Source organism: Myotis myotis, unplaced genomic scaffold, assembly GCF_014108235.1.
Source record: "Myotis myotis isolate mMyoMyo1 unplaced genomic scaffold, mMyoMyo1.p scaffold_m19_p_4, whole genome shotgun sequence".
In the NCBI taxonomy this organism is placed as follows: Eukaryota; Metazoa; Chordata; class Mammalia; order Chiroptera; family Vespertilionidae; genus Myotis; species Myotis myotis.
Window position 1 is genome coordinate 32,400,135 of NW_023416346.1, and position 18,746 is coordinate 32,418,880.

An 18,746-nucleotide genomic window follows, 5' to 3' on the forward strand; every position below is an offset into this window, starting at 1 on the left:
TTCCCTACAACCTCTGGGCCTCAGTTTTGAAGAGTCATTTGCTATAGAGGTGTGGGGTTTTTTTTGTTTGTTTGTTTTGTTTTGTGTGTTTTTTTTTTGTGGGGGGGAACCCCAGTGGTATTGTTCAGGCAGATGGGCTAACCCAGCTTACTGAGAACTTAGATATGAAAAGACCCCACCATAGAGAAGAATAGAGTGGATCCAGTGGTAAGCCCTTAAGGAGCTCAGGTCTGACTTTCCATAAATATTTGAATGAGCATATGAACCAACACCCTGAGATAAGAACTCAGACTTACATATATGTCAGCCGAGAGCAAGTGTATATTTATGGGGCAGGGACCATGCCATGGCCACTCTGGAGCCAGGAACTCTCTGGAAACAGTAGGCCCTTGAGGTACAGGAATCGCATCAGTTTCCTTCATACCAGAGCTGGAAGCCTCCTGCTCCACAATACCCTTCCTCCACAGCTGGCCACAGGGGCTCAACTTGTCACCATTTGGGTACAGACTTGGCCCAGGAAATTAGGATTCGATTATCATATGGAGCTTTGGTTGAGATTGAGGTCCCAAGGGGGATGAGATATAGGCTTGGGAAGCTTTTGTCAAGGGACATCATAGGGGCTCTGAGCCTTCAAAGTTGGGTGTTGTGAGCAACGCCTGAACTTTGGGTCAGAACAAATGCTCACCAGCACGGGGCAGTGGGAAAAGCATGGACTTTGAGATGAAGGTTACATAGGCCTGGGTTTGAGTTCTGCCGCCATTCTTTTTTTAAATTGATTTCAGAGAAGAAGGGAGAGGGAGAGAGAGATGGAAACATTAATGATAAGAGAGAATTGTTGATCGGCTGCCTCCTGCACACCCCACACTGGGGATCAAGCCTGCAACCCAGTATATGCCCTGACTGGGAATCGAACTGTGACCTCCTGGTTCCTAGGTTGATGCTCAATCACTGAGCCATGTTGGCTGGCTTCTGCCGCCATTCTTAATGGACAGCGTGACCTTGATCACGTTTACCTAATCTTTTCTGAGCCTCACTTCTGTATCTTAAATGGAACTATTAAGGCAGGATTATTACCAAAAGAGATTTCACTGAAAACAAAGTTCAAAGAGCAAAATATTTGGAAATAAACCTGGGCTTAAACCCCAGCTCTGCCACTGACCAACTACTTTGTTGTAAGAATTAAAGGACAGAGCCCACATAGTAAAGTGCCTGGCATGACAGCAGCCCCACAGCTCGTACCCAATAAATGTAAGTCCCTCTGCTCCACCCTGTCACCCTATAATTTTTACTGTTTGGCCCCCTTCCCCAGAAGCAGAGGGAAGAGCTTAAAGTGATATCAGAAGGCGCAAAAGAATATCTTGCTCACATTTAAACAAGTACATACGCCTGCCCCTCTGTCCCTCCCTCAACAGGCCCATGGCTGAGGCCACACTGGCCATCCCTGCCATCCCTGGCTCAGCACTAGCTTAGATGGGTGCCAGCCTCGAAAGCACTTGCCTTGAGTTGGCACTGATCTCAAGTGCTTCCACCCCTTCCCCCTTATCTAGATGTGCTTTCCTTCTTTTTTATTCTCTTAAAATTTATTTATTATTATTTTTTCAATCCTCACCTGAGGCCGTGCTTAGAGAGAGGAGGGTGGGGGCCGGAGGGAGAGAGAGAGAGAGAAGTTAGATAAAAATATCAATTGGTTGCCTTCCACACATGCCCCATGGGGACTGGATTTGCAACCCAGGTACTTGCCGTGACCTGTGCCATGACCCATGCTGTGACCCGGAATCGAACCGGTAACCTTTCAGTACACAGGATGACGCTCCATCTGAGCTAGAGGTGCTTTGTAAACACGTGCCACCAACTGAGTTGGGCTTGTAACCAAACTTTGGCCTTTGGTTTGCACTGCAGATGTTGGGAGGAGCTGGCAGGAACCAATGTGCACATCCAGATGTTGTCTCTGAGGCTTCCTTGACTTCCTGAATACTAGCTGTGAAGCAGTATTTACTACAACTTCCAGGGGTAGAGAAACAGGATTGTGTGGAACAGGCACTCCCCTTGGGGGCTATAGAGCCCTATCAGTGGGGCACTGGGTCATATTTGCCCTGAGGGGTTGTGGAGGGAGTAGGGAGAGAGAAAGTGGGATTCTGCTGTTTTGACAGGAGGCCTAGCTGGGCAGGGCCCTTGGCTAAAGGCACAAGAGGATGACCTCTCAGAGGTATCAAGACCATCTTCCCATCCATAATTTTTTTTGTTGGCCCACCCAGAACCATCATTTCTAGTGTGTGTGTGGGGGGTCCCCTTAGCTTCTCTCACTACTTGAAACTCATGGAGCAATATTACCACAGGGGGACCAAAGTGATGGTGTCTACCCACTACTAGGCCCCCATCCCAGGCATCAAGGCTTCTAGAACCATCATCATGGATTTCTAACCTGTCCACAGGAGGACTGGCAACTGGGCAGAGGTCCAGGGCCTTGAGCTGCTATGCTACTGCTCCTCTGACCCCAATGCCTTGGGAAGGCCTGGCAGAGCCGGTCACCTGCCCAGGGTTCCTCACAGGCACTGGGCCCCACTGCTAGGAGACCCTCCTTGCAAGGGCATCTGGGAGATATTTATAACTGGAAGTCATCACACCAAATCAACCTCAGGTAGGGAGTGTGATAGCTTTCTGTTCCATCACCCAGAAAATGTCACATCTTTTTAAAAATATTTTTTATTGATTTCAGAGAGGAAGGGAGAGGGAGAGAGAGATAAAAACACCAATGATGAGAGAGAATCATCAATCAGCTGCCTCCTGCATGCCCCTCACTGGGGACTGAGCCCACAACCCAGGCATGTTGCTTCTGTCCATTAATGCTAGGAACAGAATTATGCAAAATTATGAAGTGATATTGATCTCAGTGTCACCTGCTCCTCCAAATTAAACCCCATTGCTGGTCACTTTCCTCAGGCTCTTGCTTCTACCTGCCCTGCCCTTCCATTCAAAGATACCCAGGGCTGGTCCTCAGCCCAGATGGACATTGACCTCAGCAGTCACTGTCCAGTCTCTTACCCAGTCTTCTAAGGCCAGGCTCACTCTGTCTCAAGGTGATAGCTAGGCAAGGTGATGGACTCACCTGTATTCACCTGCTATCAGGAGAGTGTTTTGGAAACAGCCCCAACTCCCTCCCAGGTCCCCGCTCCCCCAGCCCAAACAGGCTGGGCAGGAGCTGCTGGGGCGTCCTCTAGTGTAGACAGCTGTCTCCTCAGCCTTCCTGTGCAGGATCCTCCCCACTCTCCCTAAAGGCTCCTCCCCTCCCTGTACTCTCTGACCTGTGTGGGGCAAGGGCGGGGCTGGGAGGGCCAGCGGGCCCTGAAGGGGAAACTGCTGAAACCCCTGGGACAGGAAGTGGCAGAGAGGGGCTGTTTCCTCTGGCAGAGCAGGGGTGTGGTGAGAGCTGGCCCTACCTCCTGCCTGTCGCTGTGGGTCCTGGGAGGCAGGGGAGAGCTGAGAGCCCTTCTTTCCCAGTCTCTAATACTACAGGAAAAAAAAAATGGAGGCTCTCAGCCCACCAGATTGGAGGGGAGCTCTCTCAGAATAAGTCATCTTCCTTTTGCAGGGAGAGGAATTCTGAGAGAAGGGCAGACTGGTCAGCCAAAGGGAAGGGTGGAGCAGGGCAGGTGAGTATGGAGCCAGGGGGGCCACATTGGCAGCAGAAAACCAGAGCTGGGCAGGCGAACCTTCTGTAAGCTCTCGTGAGACAAAATGATCAGGACCGTGGCTGCTTGAAACGGTGTGAGTTATAAATGCAAAAGATTGCTGACTCTAGGAAGGACCTTAGACCATCCAGTCCAGTCCCCTCATTGTGCAGCTTGGGAAACAAGAGGCCCACAAAACAGAAAAGACTTGCTCAAGGTCACACCATGGGCAGGGCTAGTAGGGCCAAGACTTTTTTCCTGACGAGAAGTTGCCAAGTTTGTATTTGGAGTTTCACACCCCCCCTTCCAGGCACCTCTGAACTCTCTGTGTCATTCTTCTCAGAAGTGAACTTGATTAATCTATTCACACTGAAGGGGAGTGAAAGCCTTTAGTCCAGGACTCAGCAAGTTTTTCCTTCGAAGGACCAGATAGTAAATATTTTCAGCCTTTGTAGCCCACACAAACTCTGTCACAACAAGTTAACTTATAATGCAAAAGCAGCCACAGACAATGTGTAAATAAATGAGCATATGGGGAGGGGGTGAAGAAAACTTATGTAATACTTTAAACAATAAAGAATTGAAAAAATATTCAGGCTGTTAAAAAATTTTATTTTAAATGAGCATAGCTGTGTTCCAATAAAACTTTATTAGTGGCCCAGCCTGTGTGGCTCAGTGGTTGAGTGTTGACCTATGAACCAGGAGGTCACAGATCGATTCCCAGTTGGGCCACATGCCCAGGATGCAGGCTCAATTTGGCAGGAGGCAGCCGAATAATGATTCTCTCTCATTAATGTTTGTATCTCTCTCTTCCTCTCTCTTCCTCTCTGAAATCGATAAAAATATATTTTTAAAAAAACTTTATTTGTGGACACTGGAATTTGAGCTTCAGTATAATTCTCATGTGGCATGAAATATTCTTCTTTTGATTTCCCCCCCAATCTTAAAAAATGCAAAAACCATTCTTAGCTAATGGGCCATACAAAAAGAGACTGGATTTGGGATATAGACCAGAGTTTTTGACGCCTGAGTTTGTCTAAGAAGTCAGGCTAAGGTGTTAGGAGAAGGAAGAGGAGGGGGAGAGAATGTACTAGGTGGGGTGGAAGCAGGTAAAACATTTGCTTCAAATCTTGAAAACCACGTGGGAACTGGAGCCACAGACATTGGGGAAGGACACACCAGGTGTAGGGGACAGTGTGAACGAAAGCATGGAGGTGGGGAAGTCTCTGCAAAAGTTCAATGTGTTCTGCACATGCCTGGCCTCATTGTTATTTGCCAGCCTCGGGTCATTGGCGGCTGTTTGTCCTCACCAGAGGAAAGGGTTGGCTTGATTGAGGATGCCGAGAGACAATGAGGAGGGCTGGAAGTCACAGCCACTAGCTGCGTGACCTTCAGCAAGTCACTTCTCCCTCAAGAACTTGGTGTCCACCGAGAGCTTAGAACTTAGTGTCCATTGTTGGATGATAGGAGGGAATGGATGCGATGATCTTTCAGGTCCCTTTTACCTTTGATATCCTGGGGCTCTGGGTCAAGGAGAGGCTCTCAGCAGTGTGGGGGAGGGGGGAGGAGCTGCCCCGGGAGCTCATGGTGACATCACAGCTGAGGCTGCCCTCCCTGTCTGCCCGTCACCCCCCCTCCCCCACAATAGGCCGTCTTTCCACCTCGTCCTTCCTGGCATTTTTCCCCTGGATGTGGCCAGTGGTGGAGGGGATATTTGGATGGGCCCCAGAAGCCAGCAGTGAACCTGAACCCAGCCTGGCCCCTCCTGCCTGGGGGAGTCCCAGATCTGAGCAAGGAGTCTCCGCCTTAATTTCTAGGACATGAGCTGGCAAGAGCCTTGACAAAGAACACTGTCCCTTCAATAAAAGTTATCTCTCTTTAATGTCCTGTGTTGCTGAGTCACAGATTACCCCCGTTTCTAAAAAACCCAGTAACCGATTTAATTAGTCTCTGGTCAGTGTTTTTGTTCTCTCCCTCCCTCCCCACCCTGCCCCAAAGGAAGCAAGCCAGCTTTACTGGGGGCTGAGGGGCGGGGGGGATGCGGGGTGTGTGCCATTCGAAGTGCCCTTTCATTCAGCGCATGCAACTTGCTCCCATAGTGTGCTGTCCAGATCGCCAGCCTCACCAGGCCAGGCCTGCTCCTTTGGCTCCTTTGGCCACTGAATTCCTGTTGAGGCCCCTCTTGCAGTGTGTGTGTGTGTGTGTGTGTGTGTGTGTGTTTGTGTTTAGCAAAATAACTCCCAGGGTCCTGTTTTCCACCTTTAATCCTGGGTTTTTTGAGGTAATCCCAACTTCAAAACATCTAAGCTGAACTCATCTTCTTGCCATATTTCCTGGCTCAGTCACTTCATATCTCAAAATTCTTACAGCAAAAACAGATTATACACCTTGGAGTCGTTTCAACTACTGTATTACCCCATACTCTGACATGTTTCTCCTTGGGGCGGCTCTGAGATTCCCCTCCTGGATTCCAGATGCCTCACCTGGTCTCCTTCCATCCCCTCCACTCAGACATCAAGCCAAACCAATCTTCCTAAAGAAGTGCTTGCTTTGTGCCCCTCCCTCGCTCAAGAATCCACTCTAACTCCCAGTTGCTTTCCATATTTTCACATTCTGCTGCCTGGTGGACCTCGGGCCTGTGCACTTCTTCAGCTCATTTCCCTGACTCCCCAGCCAGTCCTTCCTCCCCATAGTCAAGCTGGTTTCCTCTCTCTGCCATGAGTTTGATGGTTGTTGGTTATGTCTTGCCTGTTTTCATTTCATCCCACCATTTCCCATTTCCCTGTCTTCCTGTCCTTCTAGGTAAAGGCATGCTGAGTCCCTAATGAATGACCATGGCCAAAAAGACACAAATCAGGCCGGGGAATTGTAAAACATGTTTGGGACATAACAGGGAGTTTTCACCTACAGTAACTCACTGGCCTTTCATGACCATGCCTTGAGCTGAGTAGGCGTCCCCATTTGACAGGAGAGGAAGGGGATCTGCCTAAACCCCAAGGCAAAGCTGGATCATTTTGCTGGGATCCCCATGCCTTTAGGATCTGCTAGGACTTCTGGGGTCCCCCATACTGGGGTTCATGACTTTGCCTCCTTTCCTGCGGTATGTTTTCCCTGTCACTAGCTTGTCCTTCACCTCACAGAAAAGTTTAGTGCCCCTCTGCCTCCTCCCTGTCCCTGGAGCACTGGGGAGGAGGATGTGGTGGCCACAGGCACCTCCAGGGGGTGCTCTTTGGGCTGTCTCAGGCAAGGCCCCTGGCAGTCAGGGCAGCTGGGGAAATAGGTTCCCTTTGTCAGTCACCCTTCCCCCGCCCCTCCTCCCCTATTGGGCTTCTGTGCTCTTCTTGCCACATAACCACAACCCAAAGGGCTGGGGTGGGGTGAAGGTGGTAAGGACGGGGGACTGGGAGCATTCCTCCAACCACAGCAGCCTGCCCCTCCCTGTGGGGCCCCCAATGCAGGCGAGGAGCCAGCCCTTTCCACGCCAACAACTAGAAACCTCCAGCCCCATCCTGTCTATGTTCTGGGGGGACTCCTGGGGGGCTTTATGGGGTGCCCAGTCCCCCTTGCTCTCTGACGGTCACCTGAAACTCATCATCCCGGATGAGTGCTTTTTTAATTTTCAAAGTGCTTTCCCACCACCATCTTCATTCACCCGAGACTTCCTGGCGAGCATCTGCTAAGCTTGAATTACCCTCAGCCCTCACCCACTCTAAGGATGACAAGATACCACAGAAATATGGCTGACTTTTCCAGTGTCACACATTTTGGGGGGGATGCAGCCAGGAGAAGGCCTCTGTGCTCCTCCCTCGACCTGGGCAGGGTACACCACACAGTGCGGGTCGGCTGCTGGGTGTCCTGGAGAAAGATGAGGGGACATCTCCCTACCTGTGGCCTGCTATGTGCTGCAGCCCTAACTGCTCCTCCACTGGGACAGCTTAGGGCTTGGGAAGGTAGGGACAAAAGTGGAGCTGAGAAAGGGCTGGGAGCAGCTGGAGAAGGGCTCCCGGCCTGCCTCACCACTAGAGTTGTGACAAGCCCTATGCTGGAAGCAGGCAGTGACTGAGGGTCAGGGAAGGAAACTGGGTTTCTTATAAATAAGCACAGAGAAACCCCAACCAACAGAGCTTGCAAAACATTTCTTTTTTTCTCTCCCTCTTCCTGATTTCATCTCAAATGGAGGAGGTGGTGGAAAGAAAGAGGGGAGAAGGAGCTGACAAAATAACTGTGGCTGAGGCCCCTTCGCTGGGCATTTGCTCAAGGAGAGTTCAGCTGGCTATATGAGTCAAGACTGTGTGGGAACCCCATGGATAGGTTACCTCCATTCCATCCATGGCTAGAGATTGGATTCCTGACTCTGGCCCTCTGTCTCTTAAATATGTGCCACTAGTCACGTGATACAGCATGCAAATTTGCTGCTGGATGACTATGGCGGGGGGTGCTGTTTTTCAGTGGAAGGTACAGCTGTTCCTGGGGTAGTTTCCATTTTGTTTGTGGTTGTGGGGGAGGAGTGCTGAGGGAGTGGGAAATGGCATGAAGGAAATTGTCACTTCCTTTCCAGAGAATTCCAGAAAGGTTTCATGGGGGACCGGGTATTTTAGGAGTGAGAGCTGGCTCAGAGGGGACAAGGAACTGGAGGAGAAGTCTGCTTTGTGGCCCAGCTGACCATCTGGCCCCCATGTTTCCTGGCGTGTGTGAAAATGCCACGGGTGTTACTAGCAGTTCAGTGAGAGCCATTGGCTCAGCTGAACGGGTGTAGATTTAAACTCACTCCACGGAGACTGTGGACGTGGCTTTCACATAGGGGCCGTTTCCTGTAGAGGAGGCCCAGATGGGTGGGTGCTGAGCACCGCTTGACGTGTCCCAGTGACAAACCCAGAAAGGGTCTTTACGTCTGCAACACCGCACAGTTGTGGTGACGCAGGAGAGGCCCAAACCACTTCTATTTTGCTATTTTGGTTTTGAAATGCAGTCAGAATCACAGAGAGCCAGAGGTGTGCATTTGCAGGCCTGGGCCTTGGGCGCCCTCCCTCCTGTGGCTCACACACTCCCACGCAGTGCCCAGGGCCATAGTCTCTCACAGAGGCTTTGCTTTTAGCCCAAGTAGGACTGGCTCTGGGAGCCAGGGGTCCTGCAGTGGCCTCCAAGGGAGTCAAGCGGGTGGAGCTCTTAACACCCTGGGAGCTGAATTGACTGGAGCAGTGACAGGTCGGGGTGGGGGGAATTCACCACCGGTTACTAAGGGCTCCCAGGTGCCTCAATTTCTTAAGTTAAGTGCCTGTGTGACCCCTTACCCCCCCCTCCCCCACTCACTGGCAAGATAGTGCCCAGGGCTCTGGACCATTGAATCTGCATCTCAGTGTCTCAGTGCGTCTCTGAGGACCCTGGTGAGGGGAGCCCCTGGTGTGGGCCTCTCTGGTCTCCTGCAGGGCGGGCCTTCTGTGGTGGTGGCTTCTTTGGTTTCAGGTTCCTGGGAGAGGGAGGTTATTTTGAGGGACTTGGGGAGGTGGTTCAGTCCTCTGCTGGGGAGAGTAAGCGAGCATGCAAATGAACCCCTCTCCACCTCTCACTTTCAAATCCTCAAACATCTAAGGGGGGAGAAATGAGAGTTTCTGGACTGGAAGGTTCCATGATGGTGGGGGTGGGGAAAGAGTGATCTTAGCCTCGGCCAACAGAGTAGGACAAATGGGACAGCTACTTGCCCCCTACACCCTTCACCTTAGCTTCAGGCTGGAGCTCAGGCATAAGGAGACACCAGTATGAGCTGTGGGTGATGTGTGCAGCCTCCCAATACTCACAGGCCTGGGCCAGCGGGATCTGTACCAATCACGTTCTTAATTTAGAGACTTAGACATCTGGGCACAACGAAGACAAATGGATTAGTCTCTTTTATTTTAAACCTTCCTTCCTTGTGCTGTCCTCCCCTCTCCCACCTCCTCCCTGGCAGAGTGGACCTTGAGGGGGCTCACCCCAAGAGCCACATACATATTCTGCAGATATTCTCTCCCTGGAAAGCATAGGGGGCAGTGGCAGTGGCAGCCCACACCCCTCTTCACCACAACCTCTTTGAGCCGCCGTGAGCTGGAGGGCAACAGATGACTGAGCTTGCTGTCCTGATGGCCTTAGACACACAGAGGCTCTCACACACATGTCCCCATACTTAGGACACATGGGCATGCCCCGCACACGTACATATCTACCATGTTTGCACACATGCAGCGAACTCTCATTGTAAATTACAATGCAAAAATATACAGATATTATACACAGAGTGCACACATTCCTCTCATTCTTGTATAAGCCAGAGGATATGACACCCACACCACACCCAGTGTACAAATAGATATACTTTATTGCCCAGAAAACACAGCTCACTTGTACAGAATGACCAGTATCATTCATTCATTCATTCATTCATACGTTCATTCCACATACAGGAATTGAGTGTCCTCTCCATGCCAAGCACAGTGCAAGGCTGCTAAAGTTTCATCAATGGCCAACACAGTCGTCCCTGCCCTCAAGGAAGCCACTGTCTAATGGGGGAGGTAAGGAAGGCACGCAGAGGTTCCACAGGCTGAGATAAGGGGCAGTGAGCTCACAAACATGAAGAGAAGCCAAAGGGATGAGCAAACCTGAAGGCCCACGGCGGTGGGAAGGCCTCAGGCCCTTGAGGGGGGGAGGGAACAGACACAGGAGTTTCAGAAGTTTCATGTTTAGACAAAGTGGGATTAGGTGAAAGTGATAGCCTTTCATTTGATTAGTTTGAGAATGCTTCCTGGGGACAGACAGGCGGTCTGGCCTGTGGGAGGCCTGGAGCTGCGGAATGTGGGCCTTGGGCACTATGGGTGGGGGAGACAGACCTTCCGAGCATAAATGGCCTTGGGAGGCTTCTCGGGGCCACCAGAGACCGGGGCCACCAGAGACCGGACCAGGTCACATACAGGGTTGGGTGGGGGTGGTGGGGAGAGGGAGGGGTGGAGCTCAAGCAGGGACCCTGGTTTGCCAGTGCTTCCTCTGCCCTGACAGGCACCAGTTTCTCATGCTCCCAAAGGGAAACTCAAACCTGACAGCTTGAGTTGAGTGACTTCTCAGAGTTTTTATTGGGGGAGGGGGGTGGAAAGGTGTGGGGATGAGACTGGGGGTGGGGAGAGGGTGGAGCCAGCCCTGTGGGCTAACGGAAAGGAAGTGGGAGAGGCCTGGGTGTCTCCTGTGGGGGAGAGCGGTCATCAGGGAGGTCACCCGTGGTCCCCCACCCTTCCCTCCCCTTTGCCCCTCTCTGAAGTTCCTCATTTCTTTCCTGCCAGGAGAAGGTTTTGCCACCCTTGGCACTGCCAAAAGAGTGTCCAGGAGGCAGGGGTCAGTGTGTCACTCCCACTATGGTGCCTGGCCCCAGTTCTTCAGATGCTTATGGTTGAACCAGGCTGTTTTAGACCCAGTGTGCGCGCGCACGCGCACACATACACACACACACACACACACACACACACACACACACAATGTCACTAAAAACAGAACACTGAGGGCCAAAGATGTAGCACCTGCAAGTGGAGAAGCCCAACTGTTCAGGTCTGGCGGAGCAGAGCAGATGGACAGGAGGGACGTGGGAGCAGGAGCGAGCCTTTGGAAGGCAGGCATGGGTGGGACCGCAGACAACACGTACAAGCATAGCAAGCACAGGAAACAATTGGAGGCCCGGGTGCCATGTGAATGCCTGAGGTACAGACTGTGAGGCATTCAAGGAGAGGAGAGACGTGCGAACTACAGCAGACAGATTTCCTGGAAAGGGAGGGCCCCTAAACCGGCCCTAGAGGATGGGCCAGGTTCCTTGGGCCCTTCCCCCAGCCAGGGTTCTCCTCACAAGTTCCCAGGGTGACAGTTCAGTCTTGAAACTGAAAGCAAAGCTAAACCAAGAACACAAGCCCACAACCAGCATAGAGGCCATCGGGGTGGTGGCGGGGTGGTGATGAGTGGGCAGATCTTGGGGCCCACCTGTCCCTGTCCCCAGGCTCTTTGGAGGCGTGGCCATGTCTGCGTCCCATCCCCACAAGCTGGGTCAGGCGAACTACACAAACCTCACAGCAAGACATTTCTTCCTCTGTAGATTCTGCCCTTCAGAGCTAAGTGACCCCCTACTCCCAAGGTAAACTGAGCCAGGCAGCATCTGGCTCACATGTCCTGACCCACACCCCTCGCACAAGAGTCTTTCCTGAGCCGAAGGAATTTTTGGCCTTTTTCATGCTATTGCCCCATCCACAAGGCCCTGATTTTCCCTGTGGCCACACCCTAGGGACTAATGTGCAGGGTGGAGAGCGATCAAAGTCCCTCTCTCTGTCACCTCCAGAGGAGTGGGGGAGGGAAGGGAGGGAGACTGCCTAACTTCAGGGCCAGCTCAGGTGCAAATGCTGGTGACTTAGATGGGCACACAGGCTTGATCACTTCCCACTGGAGGTGACTCAGTTACCTTCCTTTCCCCTCTTTCATTACCTGCCTCCTTTCTTCTCCTTCCCCCTTCTTCTCCCATTGCCGGCCCCTTGTAGCCATCCCCTCCTGGCAATCTGCCCTAGCACGGCAGAGTCCCTCTGATTGGCCAGCTGTCCTGGGAACAGAGCTCAAGGAAGGTGATTTACTCAGTGCCCCCACCTCTCCCTTCTCTCTAGGTCACTCTTGCGGTTGGCCCAGCCCAGCATGCAGCCTTGAACTTCGCTTAGGCCACCACATACTCCAGCTTTCTACACACCCGTTCTCCTGTGGCTTGAGTGTAGGCTCTAAGCTCCAAGTGACTTGAGGAGCATCTCTTCATCAAGAAAAACCCGCGGCTCCAGAGGGCCCTGCGAATTCTGCTGTCAGCTCTGAGGAGACAGCATGGCTATAACCCTGCAGCCCAGTGACCTGATCTTCGAGTTTGCAAGCAACGGGATGGATGATATACACCAGGTACAGCCCCCAGAGCACGGAGCACAGAGCACAGTCAGCCAGTACAGACGATCAGATAGACACAGACAGGCAGGCAGATAGCCAGCTGGTTGGCTGGCTAGCCAGTCAGCAAATATTGATCAAGCACCTACTAGGTTCAGGGCACTGGGCCCACTTGTCAGCTAGACTGTGCCAGCTAGCCACTCACAAAGCCAGTCAGTAATCATGGGGTGGTCATTTAGTGAGCTGGTTGCCCACGTGCAATTACAGGGCACGTGCAGTCACTAAGTCAGCCAAGCAGCTGCTAAGTACACCAGCTGAGCTGTTGGCTAGTCAGCGACGTGGGCTGAATGCACAGTTGTGCACTGACCTGCCTATGCTTTTTCAGCCACTTCCCATCACCCCAGAGTCACAGTGACAAAGTTGCTGGGACAACCACATAGCAGGAGTGAGCACTGCCAGCTGGAACCGCAGGGCAGAGTCCAACCCCTGGCATCAGGCTCATGTCTCTAGCCTGGTTGATGGACCCTTCCATAACCATATTTTCAGCCTCAATTTGAAATTCAGGATACACTGGAAATGGAGTCTTCTGGTTGCAGGAAATTGGAAAATAGGACAGACTTCTGTCACCCGAGTCCCCACCACTCCGTACCTTGCCCTGAAGTGGGGCTAAAACGTTTTCTGGGCACTTAGCTGTACCCATCAGATAGGGTCCTGGCACACTCGCCACCATCCACTCCCCTCTTTTTACAAACTGGCAGCCAGCTACAGTGGAAGGAATGGAAGAGTAGGAGCCAGGAGTCCTGGGTTCTGATCCTAGTTTGGCTACAGTGTCACCTATGCAAGGCCTGTCCCCTACTGTATCTGGCTACCATCTCTCCATCTTCACCAAGGGGAGATCCACCTGGATCACCTCTAAAGGCACCTCAGCCTAATTCTGATGCCCTCTATCCTAAATCCTTGTGAAGATGGAAAACTTTGTGCAATCTCTAGCGCACTACGAAAGGCTGCCCCCTAGTGGGATTTGAGCATATTAAACTTTCTGTCCAGCTGGGCCTTACCCAAGTTGCTCAGTTTTATTGAACACCCCTGAAGTGCCTAGAGGAGAAAGCAAGAAACTCTAACCTTACCTGGGATCCCAATGCTACAAGTCATTTTTTTACTTGTTTCTAGTCTGCTCAGCAGCTGTTTCTGTTCTTCATAGAGGCTGTTCATAGACACTCCCAACCCCATACCTTCTAGCCCCACACACGCCCCTGCACCCTCAGCAGACAGCCTCTCCTCCAGTCCACAGAGAAGCTCAAAGCCAAGGAAGTCCACAGTTTCCTTCCATCCTCCATTTTGTTGACAACTTCACTGTTCTTTTTTTAAAATATATTTTATTGATTTTTCCACAGAGAGGAAGAGAGAGGGACAGAGAATTAGAAACATCGATGAGAGAGATACATCGGTCAGCTGCTTCCTGCACACCTCCTACTGGGGATGTGCCCCCAACCAAGGTACATGCCCTTGACTGGAATCGAACCTGGGATCTTTCAGTCTGCAAGCTGATGTTCTATCCACTGAGCTAAACCAGCCAGGGCCACTGTTCTTTTTAAAATATTTTTATTGACTTCAGAGAGAAAGGGAGAGGGAGAGAAAGATAGACACATCAATGATGAGAATCATTGATCTACTGCCTCCTACATGCCCCCCACTGGGGATTGAGCCCGCAACCTGGGCATGTTCCCTTGACTGGAATCAAACTTGGGACCCTTCAGTCCGCAGGCCAACGCTCTATCCACTGAGCAAAACCAGAAGTGCCCCTGTCCCTTTCAAGGGTAATCCTGGCCCTGTACTTACTCTCCTCTCTCCTGCTTCCCTCAAGTCCTTAAACCATTGATCAACTCCTGTCTTTCTCTGATATATTTCAGACCTCCCAGACCTTCCTTCTCAACTTAGAACATAATCAGGTCTCCCCAATCCTAAAAGAAAACTTCACATGCCTCTCTTCCACCCACCTCCTTCAAAATACCACTTTCTTTGTGCCTTTCCTCTCCCCAGCATAGGCTTCAACCTCTGTGTTTACTTTCTCACCTCCTTTCTCTCACTCATTTTAGGAAACAATTTTTTAAAATATAGTTTTATTGAGAGAGAATCATTGATCGGCTGCCTCCTGCACACCCCACACAGGGACGGAGCTTGCAACCCAGGCATGTGCCTGACTGGGAATCGAACCATGATCTCCCTGTTCATAGGTCAACACTCAACCACTGAGCACACTGGCTAGGCAGGAAACAATTTTTATTGCAAAAAAATTTTTTGTATCATGAATACAAAAAAGTGCATAAATCACATACATATGTGTATATCTATTTAAAGAATAACTATAAAATAAACACCCATGAACTCACCACTCAGGTTGAGAAATAAAATGTTGCCAGTCTCCTAGAAGCTCCTGATACATAAAACAATGAGAACCTACTCTATGCCATGCCTTGTTCTAAGTGCTTTATGCATATTGATTTGTTTAAATAACCTTAAGGGGTCAATAATATGATCATCCAAATTTTATAAATGAGGAAAACAATGCACAGAAAAACTAGGTAACTTGCCCAAGGTCACCCTGCTAGTAAGTAGTAGAGCTTGGTTTCATACCCAGGCAGTCTGGCTCTAGACCAGGACAATCCAATAGAATATTCTGAGATGATAGAAGTATGCTATATTTGTGTTATCCAGTATGGGGCCACTAGTCACATGTGGCTATGGAGCACTTGAACTATGGCCAACACACTGAATAACTGATATTTTATCTTGAAAAAATTGCATTTATATTTAAATAGTCACCCGTGGCTAGTGACTACCATATTGGACAGACAGCTCTTAACTTTATGGCTTTAATCACTACATCCCACTGCCTGCCTCACTCTATCCTCTCTGAGATCCATTGTAATGTGCCTTGGGACTCTAGCACCCCCTGAAACTGGATTAGCCCGGGTGACTGCCCAGTAGCCAAACCCAAAAGCATGTTATTAACTTTTGTTCTTCTGGAACCTTCAGGCACAGAACTGAGTATTCTCATTCTTCTTCTATGAAGAAAGAATTAACTAATAGTCCCATGAAAGAAAATTTGAAAAATACAGAAAATTGTAAAGAATGGGGGGAAGTCATCCAAAGTCCCACAACTTAAATATAATCATTATGAACATTCTGGTATATTTCCTTCCAAACATAATTAAAAAAAAAAAAAAAAACAGTTGCAAAAAACTAAAAACAACAAAACACCAAACAGTTCCGATCACACTCCTTTTTTATTTAGCCTTTGTTTGGTTTTAGAACAACTACGTCCTCCAGGGGTCAAATTCTCATCCTGATCATTTTTTCCATTCCAAGGGATTTAGCGACCACCCTGTTGAGTTCTTGGACACATTTTTTTTTTACTCCCCTGAGAGATATCTCCATTTTAAATATCGCTAGGGTACCTCAAACTAACCATATTCAGACACTGCCCTCCTTATAGTTCTCCAAAAATCTGTTCCTCCCCCTCTTCCAGGTCCCCCCTTAACATGAACAGTGCCCCCATGCACCCATTGAATCAAACTGGAAATTGGAACACTCTCCCCAATCCAGGCAATGACTGAGCCCTTACCTTTCTTACTCTCTAATGCTTCTGTTCTTTTGTCTTCGTTGCCACGGACTGAGCCCTAAGATGTCCACAATCTGAGCTCCTAACCTTGGGTACTCAGCGCTGACTGTAGGCTGAGTCCTTCACCTGACTACAGATCAAGTCCCTTGCCCTTGCCATTGACTAATCCTTTCCTGACCCTGGCCATGGATTAACCCATAACTACAGCCAATGAAAGCTGTCTGCCCTCGAATGCAGGTGGTACAGACCTAGCCCATCACTATTAATTAAAAATTCATCATCCAGTGAAGTCAGACCGTTGTCGTAGTCTTAACAAAGGACAGTTCTTGAGGGTTCTAAGAATTCGAAATTGCAAGAAGAGCTAGATTCTGGTAGGCGGGCTTCCTGGAAGAGGTGGGTGGGTCATGAACCAGATCCCTCTCTTCTCCACAGCTGGAAGACCCCTCAGTATTCCCCGCTGTGATCGTGGAGCAGGTACCCTACCCCGAATTACTGCATCTGTATTCAGGACTGGAGCTAGAAGATGGTCACAACGGCATCATAACGGACAGGACCTTGTGCATGACACAGGATCAGATCCTGGAAGGCAGTTTCATGCTGGCAGGTCTGTCCCCTTCCTGGGCAGGGAATTTGTGGAGGATAAAGGGGTTTGTCTTCAGGGAACAGTAGCCCACACACAATGGCTTATAGTGACACATACAGCAAAGGCAAGGCCCCCAACAGTTGGAAATTAGATGGGACAGTTAGGACAAACAAAAGGTAGTACAGCTTCATAGAGGAGGAAGTCATCTAAATGGATTCATGATCTTTTTTTTTTTAACATTTTTATTGATTTCAGAGAGGTAGGGAGAGGGAGAGAGAGAGAGATAGAAACATCGATGATGAGAGAGAACCATTGATTGGCTGCCTCCTGCACATCCCCTACTGGGGATCGAGTCTGCAACCCAGGCATGTGCCCTGACCAGGAATCGAACCATGACCTCTTGGTTCATAGATCGATGCTCAACCACTGAGCCACGTTGGCCAAGTGGATTCATGATCTTTTGAGATGGAGGACAATGAGGAGTGGAGATAGCTGGGGTGGGTGTAGAGAGAAGGTGGAAGACTAGGCTGGGAGGTGGCTCTTTTGCACTGTTCTCTGAGCTGGCCCTGGTTATGGCTGTACCCTCGATTTTGTACCCTAAGAGAGCTTTTTTTCTCCCCCCTTATCATGAAACCTGAAACCAGATGAAAATGAAGCAACCTCACAAACCATGTCAACCACTGAAGTCTTGCTCAATGTTGAGTCTCCCAACAACATCCTGGATGAGAAGCAGATCTGTAAGTATGAACTTCGTTGTCTTTACTCAAGGCAACACAAATGGTATTGAAAAAGATCATGTCTAGCCCTAGCCGGTTTGGCTCAGTGGATTGCACCTTGACCTGCAGACCGAAGGGTCCCGGGTTCAATTCTAGTCAAAGGCATGTACCTCAGTTGCAGGCTCCTCCCTGAGCTGGGCCCTGGTCAGGGCACATGCAAGAGGCAACCAATTGATGTGTTTCTCCCACATCGATGTTTCTCTCTGTCTTTCCCTCTCTTCCACTCTCCCTAAAAATCAATGGAAAAATATATTCAGAACAGAAAATAAATAAATAAAAAAGATCACGTCCATGTGTTGGATTCTCAGACACATGTGCATTCAGGCATATGTACCCACCCCCACCAACATACACATAAACTTATTCTTGAGCTGTGACTGGAATGGGAAGGGCTGGAGGGCACCACGGACAAGGAAAGGTGGCCAGGGTGACTTTTCCCCCCATTGTTTTTTGTTGTTGTTGATCCTCACCAAAGGAATTTTTCTTTCTTTCTTTCTTTTTTTTTTTTTACCCGAGGATATTTTTCCATTGATTTTTAGAGAGTGGAAGGGAGGGAGAGAGACAGAGAGAGAGAGAGAGAAACATCGATGTGAGAGAGACACATGGATTGGTTGCTTCCTGTACACACCCCAACCCCGGCCAGGGATCGAGCCTGCAACTGAGGTACGTGCCCTTGACCAGAATTGAACCAGGGACCCTTCAGTCCAGGGGCAGCACTCTATACCCTGAGCCAAACCAGCTAGGGCTTCCCGAATTTTTAAATTGGGATAAAATACACATAAAATTGATGACCTTAACCATTTTTCAGTGTACCGCTCACTGGTATTATGTTCATTTGTATTGTTATGCAGCCATCATCACCATCCATCTCCAGAACTCTTCATCTTGAAAACCGGAAACTTTCTACCCATTAAACAACTTCCCCTCCTCTTCCCCCAGCCCCTAGCAACTACCATTCTACTTTATGTCTATGAATTTGACCAGTCTAGGTACTTCAGATAAGTGGAATCTTACAGTATTTGTCTTTCAGAGACTGGCTTACTTCTTTTTTAAAAAATATATATTTTTATTGACTTCAGAGGAAGGGAGAGGGAGAGAGAGATAGAACATCAGTGATGAGAGAGAACCATTGATCGGTTGCCTCCTGCATGGCTTCTACCAGGGATCAAGCCTGCAACCTGGGC

The 18,746-nt window shown here is 49.8% G+C and overlaps 1 protein-coding gene across 4 annotated transcripts in view; it reads left to right on the forward strand.

The window, feature by feature from the left end:
• The window catches only part of ELF4 (E74 like ETS transcription factor 4), a 46,137-nt gene that overhangs the window by 18,082 nt on the left and 9,309 nt on the right, over positions 1-18,746 (forward strand). For 2 of the 4 annotated variants that reach the window (XM_036304523.1, XM_036304522.1), the window contains exons 2-4: positions 12,323-12,599; positions 16,636-16,807; positions 17,431-17,523. In XM_036304523.1, the coding sequence (XP_036160416.1) occupies positions 12,528-12,599; positions 16,636-16,807; positions 17,431-17,523 (337 nt within the window). In that variant the 5' untranslated portion in view covers positions 12,323-12,527. Of the gene's footprint in view, positions 1-10,102; positions 10,211-12,322; positions 12,600-16,635; positions 16,808-17,430; positions 17,524-18,413; positions 18,552-18,746 lie in introns of those variants that run through there. The other 2 variants (XM_036304524.1, XM_036304525.1) reach the window with 2 other exon arrangements.